Source organism: Strongylocentrotus purpuratus, unplaced genomic scaffold (genome assembly GCF_000002235.5).
Source record: "Strongylocentrotus purpuratus isolate Spur 01 unplaced genomic scaffold, Spur_5.0 spur5_scaffold_6, whole genome shotgun sequence".
Lineage (NCBI taxonomy): Eukaryota > Metazoa > Echinodermata > Echinoidea > Camarodonta > Strongylocentrotidae > Strongylocentrotus > Strongylocentrotus purpuratus.
In genome coordinates, this window is record NW_022145612.1 from 50,015,992 (window position 1) to 50,025,556 (window position 9,565).

General features: G+C 35.5%; 1 protein-coding gene across 1 annotated transcript; it reads left to right on the forward strand.

The window, feature by feature from the left end:
- The first annotated feature begins 2,513 nt into the window (after window positions 1-2,513).
- LOC579594 (glucose-6-phosphate exchanger SLC37A2) lies at window positions 2,514-9,454 on the forward strand. The gene is made up of 11 exons (XM_031000049.1): window positions 2,514-2,522; window positions 2,984-3,064; window positions 3,407-3,475; window positions 4,152-4,277; window positions 4,790-4,849; window positions 5,227-5,302; window positions 5,969-6,038; window positions 6,492-6,582; window positions 7,092-7,186; window positions 7,813-8,048; window positions 8,570-9,454. The coding sequence occupies exons 1-11, from the start codon at window positions 2,514-2,516 to the stop codon at window positions 8,722-8,724; spliced, it is 1,068 nt and encodes a 355-aa protein (XP_030855909.1). The 3' UTR covers window positions 8,725-9,454.
- Window positions 9,455-9,565: the final 111 nt, after the last annotated feature.

The window sequence follows — 9,565 nt, forward strand, 5'->3', positions numbered from 1 at the left end:
AAAATATTTCAAAAATTTAGTAGGCTAGTTTCCCCACAATGAATGTACATACATGCCATTAGATGGATCCTGACCCCCACATCCCTTTGAAATGGGCGTAGTGGCAAATATTGTAAAAATTTGAATTATCACAACTTTCGGGCCGAAATTGTAAGGGCCGGGGTGGTTCAGCATTTTGGAGGAAAAAATTATATTTTTTGAATAGGCTAGTTTCCCCACAATAAATGTACATACATGCCATTAAATGGATCCTGACCCCCATATCCCTTTGAAAGGGGCGTAGTGGCAAATATTGTAAAAATTTGAATTATCACAACTTTCGGGCCGAAATTGTAAGGGCCGGGGTGGTTCAGCATTTTGGAGGAAAAAATTATATTTTTTGAATAGGCTAGTTTCCCCACAATGAATGTACATACTTGCCATTAAATGGATCCTGACCCCCATATCCCTTTGAATGGGGCAAGGTGGTAAATATTGTAAAAATTTGAACTATCACACCTTTCGGGCCGAAATGGTAAGGGCCGGGGTGGTTCAGCATTTTGGAGGAAAATATTAAATTTTTTTATTAGGCTAGTTTCCCCACAATGAATGTACATACATGCCATTAGATGGATCCTGACCCCCATATCCCTTTGAAAGGGGTGTAGGGGCAAATATTGAAAAATTTGAATTATCACAACTTTCGGGCCGAAATTGAAAGGGCCGGGGTGGTTCAGCATTTTGGAAGAAAATATTAAATTTTTTTATTAGGCTAGTTTCCCCACAATGAATGTACATACATGCCATTAGATGGATCCTGACCCCCATATCCCTTTGAAAGGGGCGTAGGGGCAAATATTGAAAAATTTGAGTTATCACAACTTTCGGGCCGAAATTGTAAGGGCCGGGGTGGTTCAGCATTTTGGAGGAAAATATATATTTTTTTTAATTGGCTAGTTTCCCCATAATGAATGTACATACATGCCATTAGATGGATCCTGAACCCTATATCCCTTTGACAGGGGGGTAGGGGAAATATTGTAAAAATTTGAATTATCACAACTTTTCGGGCTGAAGTTGTAAGGGCCGGGGTGGTTCAGCATTTTGGAGGAAAATATTTCAAAAATTTATTAGGCTAGTTTCCCCACAATGAATGTACATACATGCCATTAGATGGAATCCTGACCCCCACATCCCTTTGAAATGGGCGTAGTGGCAAATATTGTAAAAATTTGAATTATCACAACTTTCGGGCCGAAATTGTAAGGGCCGGGGTTCAGCATTTTGGAGGAAAATATTTTTTTTTTTAATTGGCTAGTTTCCCCATAATCAATGTACGTGTATATGCTATAAGATGAATGCTGACCCCAATATCCCTTTGACAGGGGGGTAGGGGCAAATATTGTAAAAATTTGAATTATCACAACTTTCGGGCCGAAATGGTAAGGGCCGGGGTGGTTCAGCATTTTGGAGGAAAATATTATATTTTTTGAATAGGCTAGTTTCCCCACAATGAATGTACATACATGCCATTAAATGGATCCTGACCCCCATATCCCTTTGAATTGGGCATAGTCGTAAATATTGTAAAAATTTGAATTATCACACCTTTCGGGCCGAAATGGTAAGGGCCGGTGTGGTTCAGCATTTTGGAGGAAAATATTATATTTTTTTAATTGGCTAGTTTCCCCATAATGAATGTACATACATGCCATTAGATGGATACTGACCCCCACATCCCTTTGAAAGGGGCGTAGTGGCAAATATTGAAAAATTTGAGTTATCACAACTTTCGGTCCGAAATGGTTAGGGCCGGGGTGGTTCAGCATTTTGGAGGAAAATATTATTTTTATGCCTCCGCCACCGAAGGTGGTGCCGGAGGCATCATGTTTTCGGGTTGTCCGTCCGTACGTCCGTACGTCCGTCCCGTTTGACCGTTATCACAATATCTCAAGAACCATTTAAGATTTAAACTTTAGACTCGGGAATAGTATTTATCACCATAGGAAGACGATCTGATTAGATTTTCGAGTACGTAGGTCAAAGGTCACAGGTCACAGAGGTCAACTTATGAAATTCCATACATTGAGATTGTTATCATAATATCTCAAGAACCACTGGAGATTTAAACTTCAAACTTAATGATAGTGTGTATCACCATAGGAAGACAATCTGATTAGATTTTGGAGCACGTAGGTCAAAGGTCAAGGGTCACAGAGGTCAACTTATGAAATTCCATACATTGAGATCGTTATCGCGATATCTCAAGAACCACTGGAGAATTTTCGCTTCAAACTTAATGATAGTATGTATCACCATATCATAATATCTCAAGAACCACTGGAGATTTAAACTTCAAACTTAATGATAGTGTGTATCACCATAGAAAGACAATCTGATTAGATTTTGGAGCACATAGGTCAAAGGTCAAGGGTCACAGAGGTCAACTTATGAAATTCCATACATTGAGATTGTTATCATGATATCTCAAGAACCACTGGAGATTTAAACTCCAAACTTGTTTAAATTGCTCTATGGCGGAGGCATAATTTTCGATTGCGCGCAGTCAAAATTCCATCTAGTTTAACAATATTGTCTGGCAAAGTACCCTGTTGTGTGACCAAGATCTGATCAATATGACAAATTAGTACAAGATACAAATATGAACAGGCAGATGTAAAACCAAGTGATAAGTTTGAGGCTGTCATTTTCATGATTACCGGTGTACATCATTAGAAAAGTCATTCATGAATAATACTGAAGGATGGTATTGCATGGCAGTATTTATCTTTTTTACATATATTTATATATATATATATGTATCGAGAGAACTATTTACATGTATGTGATTTTTAACGTGTTCTTCATCCGAAGACCTTACTTGGATATTAAAGTACAGCTGGAACTCAGGTATTTCAAACCTAGAATGTGTTATCATATTTGCATCAAAATGATATTGTTTATTTGGAGCATAGGCATACTTTTTTATCTTTCTGTTTGATAGATTGTTTTAGGATCTCTTGGAGACAGAGTGGGTGCCAGAAAAACGTTAGGCTTCTGCCTCATATTATCAGCACTTTCAATGGTAAGAAGTTGATTTGTATTTAAATTATATATTTTCATAATTCCAAAAAGGGTTGCTGAAAACTTCTCTTCCAGTGATCATATATGTTGAAAATGTTTTCAAGAAATAACTAACATATCACAATTTAGAAGAAACTACTCTACCCTCTATTGGTGCAGAGAAATGTTACCACATAATATATTGATTTTTTTAAATGATGTAATTTATAAGATAAATTTTTTTAGATTGTGGTATTAAGCAAAATAGATATAAGTTGCAGCTTGATGTTACGTGATATAACAATTATTGAACATGAATATATAATTATTAACAAAATATATTTCTTTATTGATTTTATGACAGGTCAGCTTTGGTTACTGGCCAAACCTTTACATTCTTTGTCTTCATCTGTTGCTCAATGGTGCAGCACAGGTAAAATAATATAGACAACAAGTATATCCTGATATTTTCTTCCCTTGTATTTACCGGTAGTAATTATAGTATATTCTCTTAAAGCCCATCTGCACTAGTTTGGCCAGGAGGGATTAGACCACCCAGTGTGGTCACTGACATGTGGTCATCTCATCAACTCAGCTCTAACATAATACAAAGAGGATCATGGGGGAACAACGGGCACTGCTTAGGCATTGTTTTCTATATAGAGGGAGAGGGAGCAAGTAGCTACAAGTAGCGCAGTGGGGTTTTAATAAGAAGTACATGAAATCTTTAAGGTGTCATAGTTATTCTAATCCAGGTTATGTTCTTTTGTTCTATTATTGAATGCACCTGTTGATGATTCCTGAGTTATGAAGCAGGCTTCTTCCTTTTAAAATACTATGGGATTGCAGCTTTTATTTCTATCAAGAGCTAACCATTAGGGACACTGATGTCATGACTTAAGTTTATAGTCTGGGATCTTTCGGAGAAAAGACTGCCCTGTGGGATTATTCAATTATGGATTTTTAAATGAAAATAGTGATTGTAATTCACTTATTGTTGATTATGTTTTCAGGTTAAATCTTGTCCTTTAAATGCTAAGTATCACTTATATCATAGCAAAATTATAGCATACCCTGCACAGTGATTCTCATGTTTGTTTCTGATTCAGTCCCAGGCCTGGCCTAGCTGTACTAAGATCTTAGGTCAGTGCTTCAGCACCCAGCAGAGGAATAGTCTCTTTGGGATCTGGGGAACATGTACCTTTGCAGGTGGAATCTTTGGAACTGCAGTAGCTGTAAGTTTCTCCTTATTCTCCTCCAGTCCTTGATAGGCTTCTTTACAACATGTTTTTGTTTGTATATATATATATATATATACAAAAAGAAAAACATGTTGTAAAGAAGCCTATATATATATATATATGCATTGGCATTTTTTCACTTCTTGTTAGCTAGTGCCCCCCCCCAAAAAAAAAAAAATAATAATAATAATAATAAAAAAATAATAATAATTATAAATAAAAATAAATAAATAAATAAATAAATTAAAAAAAATAACAAAATAAAAAAAATTAAAAAAATAAATAAATAAAATGAATAAATAAATACATTTTTAAAAAATGAATAAAAATAACATGAAATTCAGAAAATATCACCCTCACAAAATATTAAACTGAAATAATATAAAGTAATTTAGTGAATACTACAGATTAATACCCCAATATAAAAGTTTAGAGCTGATAAAGCTTTCTACACCTAAATTATGATAAATGAAAAACATTGGTTCAATTTTTGTTTCCAAACACAGGTGTACCTAAGGGCAACATACAACTGGCAAATGGCTTTCTTCGTTCCATCTATATTTGTGGTAAGCAAGACGTATTCCTTTATAGTCTGTTACAGCAAGCTGAGATAATGCATTGAATAAGCAAATACTGGTTCAGTGTAATCACTTTATATCTAAAAATGTTGTTGAATATGAATAGATCCTCAAATGTCAAATCCTTTGTGGGTCAATGAGAATTCATTTCATAGATGTTGATTTACTCCCAATTTTTGTTTCCGTCTCTTTCCACTTTGTCTGTCTTTCTCTCTCTCCTTTGCACCCTCCCTGCCCCTTTCCCTCTCTCTCTTTCGTCCCTCATTCCCTCTCCCCCTCTTTTTCCCTCTCCCCCTCTTTTTCCCTCTCCCCCTCTTTTTCCCTCTCCCTTGCTCTTTCTCCATATCTCTATAACTATATTACAGGGTTTTGTAGGTATCCTAGTAGTCGTGATGCTCATAGAGCCTCCAATGGGGATTCCCCTCACCGAAATAGCACAAGGTAAGGGGATCACATTATTATTATGTTACTAATCAATGCAAATATCAGAGATTAAATCATGACTTTTTGAGAAAGAAAAACAAAATAGTTGATTTAAAACCAAGTTTCCTTTCTATTCATTTGTTTTGGATCACAGGTTTAAACCAGTGGTTTTCTTGTATTTAACAATCCTTACTTTGACTGGGCCATATTATGGGTGAGAAGTGCACCACTTCATGCAGTTTTGTCAGGGTGATGCCGCATCATCTGTATTCTGTATTTGATGAAGTACTGCAATGAGTGTGTTCCATAAGAGTTTAACCTGAAATATTATTACATGTATTAGCAAACCTCCAATACTACCACTCTATTATTGTATTTGAAATTTAAGTAGCACACACTTTGTGTTATTTGCATAACAGGAAAACATCTGTTCATGAAAATTGTTTATGCCACATTTGCATGACTAACTACAGTCAATCCAGTCTTTGCAGCAAATTCTCTATATAATGGCCACCTGTCTGCAGTGGCCATGCATTTTGTCTCCCTCGAGAAAAAAATGTGTGTTGTAGAACCTTTTTAGAAAGTCCACCTGTCTACAGTGGCCACTTTTCTGTTTCCCTTGGGTGACCTTAATGGACAGGTTTGACTGTAATCTACACTGTTTTTGCTTAACTTCTCTCACAGAAGCACTACCAGGTCCTCATCCCAAGCCATCATCTAATACACTACCATGGATAAAACTCTGGGCATTACCGTAAGTATTTCATTCCTTCCCCCATTCTCTTGTAAAGATGATTGTGAAGTTTATTAGATATGCAACACCTATGCTCTGATGGAAATCGCTCTACAGTCAATTTCTTGCACAAATCCAATTCCTAACTTTAATCCTGGATCTAAAACATAACCTTAATCCAAACCTTAAACCTGAACCTAAAGCCCATTTGCAACCCTAGTCTCAAATCTTTTATCTTTGATTAAACAAAGCTGGAAATAATGCCACCAGAGCAAAGGTCTGATCACCGATTTATTACAAACTCCTAACAAATAACTACCGGTAATGATTATCAAATATTTTAGCTAAAGTCAGTATGAAATAGCTCATTTGAAAATCTTAGATTGCTGCTCTTAGTGGTAATCTATTTTATGGTCATAATTCAGTCTACATGTACATGGTATATCGTTGTCTCTCTCTCTCTCCCTATTACAGAATGGTGAAAGAAGCAGCCATAGCAACATTTTGTATCAAGATTGTCAGATATTGTATGTTCATGTGGCTGCCATTGTATCTTCATCAAGAGGTGTGTAATACGTTTTTTTTTTAAGTTTTAAAGTTTTACATGAAATTATCAAGAATTTTTTAATTTTTTGAATGGAAAAGAACAGGGTTCATATAATGTTGCAGAGTACTACATCCCTGCTCACAAATAGTTTATAAATACCATGAAAAAAATATTGGTTTAAAAGAATTATTAGATTGACAACATAAGAAAACAAAACAGCTCTAGCAGTGTTTTCAAACATATAGTATGGTAGCTGTCCCATTTCTTTTGTGGATTCCACTCTGTATCACTCATCCAAAATCTCTGTTATTGTATTATATTTTTGGATGAGATACATATTTGTATTTTGAAAATGTTTTTCATGAGATATGACTTATATCTGACGTAAATAAAGCCCCACACCCATCCCCCACACATACACAAAACAATAATATATTGAGAGGTAGAGGGGGGGGGGGAAGGGTTTCAAACTGTTATGAAATGGATATAAGAGTAATAATGAATGATTTATGTATTTTTCTATGCAGCTTCATTACAGTCAAACAGAGGCTGGATTGCATTCGACCATATTTGAAATTGGAGGAGTTATAGGGAGCGCATCAATGGGATACCTAATTACAAGGTGAGAAGAAGAAGAAACATGAAAAGAGATGGTCCATATGAATCATATATACTGGTACTGTGGAACCACATGATAGAAAATCATTTCGGACCTTGGAAATGATCTTGATGTATTGAAACATTGTTAGATCAGGGACGAAAAAAGGGGAATCATACCGGTACCATTCACACAAGTATTGCTAAGTCACCTTGTATATAATGAGCATTTGTTTTAATATTGTTCTAACAACCTTCCACTGCATTTATAGATTATGTAGTTTATCCAGATCATGAATGTATCAAGTGAATGATAAATTTGTTATTTGTTATTTCTTTAGTTAATATGTTAGTTCACTTGCAACAAATAATGAGACAGTTCTGTAAGAATGAAACTCAAATGCATAATGCAGACCTGACATAAATAGTAGTTTCATAATGCCTGTGGATAGAGAGAAAAACAACTCTTACATGTAAATTGAAGTCATGCTCTTCTTTATATAATTAGCTTGATTAAAAAAACAAAATCTGGATTTTGCTACAAACTACTGAAACAATACAGTAATCATTCTGCTACCCACATCACATAGTTGCAAGTCTTAATTGTACCAAGCCCCTTTTTTAAATTTCATTCTAATAATCATTCACCAGATTCCTACATGACAAGGCCTTCAAAGGGACCAGCCTTGGTATCCTCCTCAGCGCATTGAGTTTCATTGGATTCTACGCCACCACCGGCCATGGGGTGTTCCTCAACCAATCCTTCATGTTGCTTGCAGGGGCCTTCAACTGTGGGGTGGACCCAATCCTCACAGGGTCCATCCCCTCTGCACTGGGGGAGCAAGGGGGCATGGATATCCAAGCATCAGTGGCTGGTTTTGTCAATGGTAAGAAAGATTATCTGCTCATGCATGTCTAGACAGTATCTCTCTTTTATCACTTCTTCAGTTCAGGTGAAATACAGTGATTCAAGATTATTCTAAAATGTTACTTTTTGTTTCCCTGTCGAAAGTTTCTTCTCTTCTGATGTACAATGCATATTTCATATGTATGTATATCATTTCGTATTGCTTTGTCGACTACTAATAGAACTGCATCATTAATCCTTCAAAGAATGCCTCAAATTTTGGATTATAATTGAATTAAAAATTGTTTTTATATACATTTGGTAAATTTTATGTACCGTAATCTCTCATGTTCGATGAGAAATCTATTCTGTTATCTTCATTTGGCTCCTTCTAAAACAGAGTCCTGTACCTTTTCTGTTCCTTTTTGAAACGGTCTTCAGATGCGTATAAAAAATGAAGACCATATTTTATCAAGCAATATGAAATGTTTGTAAAATCCCAATCCATGTATTTATATTAAATTTATATGTTCTCTTCCCTTTCCAATCGTTTTATCCTAGGTATAGGAACAATGGGCACCATCATAGAGGGACCTATCATTGGTTTAGTGGCTGAGCTGTTTGGTTGGCAAAGCATGATTTATCTCATGATTGCTGTCTCACTTCTGGGTGCCATGGCAACTTACCGAGGTCACATGATCCAGTCAAGGAGATGACACGTCAACCTAATGCCGTCTTTATGACTCACTGCCACAGGGTTCATTATGTCCATTGATACTGAAATATTGCATGTGTTTATGATTATACCTTTTGTATGCTTTAATTCCCAGTTAACTTTTCATCCTGTTGAACTTGCAAAGCCCAGCTCAGTCCTTTCCATACATTATACACCTCATTTTAATTGCTGAGAGGCAGAAGGATGTTAAGTCATATTTGTTTGTTTACACAAAGAGGTAATGCCATTCTGGCTGTCAATGGACTTAATTCAAGATTTTCTTTTGTGTTCATTACTTTTGCATTATTCATTTTAATGCTGTCCCAAATATATATAGTTTACACTGCAATCCAAGTGCCTTTATATCTTAAAATGGCTAGCGACCTGAATGACTGATACTATCAATACTTTGAAGATGTTTTTTTGTGTACGCATTGAAGATGACATCCTTTATCAATTTCTGTCTGTTATTGAATGTGCTGGCCCATATTACTTGCCAGAGTGGATTTTTTGGTAAAATATATTGATAAATCACTCAATCATGCCAAGTAGTATTTTGCTACATGATATATGTACTTTGTCTCTATTTATGTTATGTGTTTTATGAACCCATACATGATGCTTCTCTAACAATACATTCCTTGATTTTTAGTTTTTAATGTATGTCATGTACAGTTATATTATGAATAAATAAATATTCCAGTATATTGGAGTATAGCATATTGCAATCAGATCTATAGCTGCAATAAACAATTATTTGTTTTGATATCAAGAATAGAGGAGGTACATGGTCGTGATAAGATACGGAATAAGATACAAGCAAATCCTGTTATAATGAAATT

What these genes read in the sequence shown, in the direction of transcription:
- LOC579594 (XM_031000049.1), top strand. An exon ending in TGCTCAATGGTGCAGCACAG is followed by an intron (nt 3,476 to 4,151) that starts GTAAAATAATAT and finishes TTTCTGATTCAG; the next exon opens with TCCCAGGCCTGGCCTAGCTG. An exon ending in TCTTTGGAACTGCAGTAGCT is followed by an intron (nt 4,278 to 4,789) that starts GTAAGTTTCTCC and finishes TTCCAAACACAG; the next exon opens with GTGTACCTAAGGGCAACATA.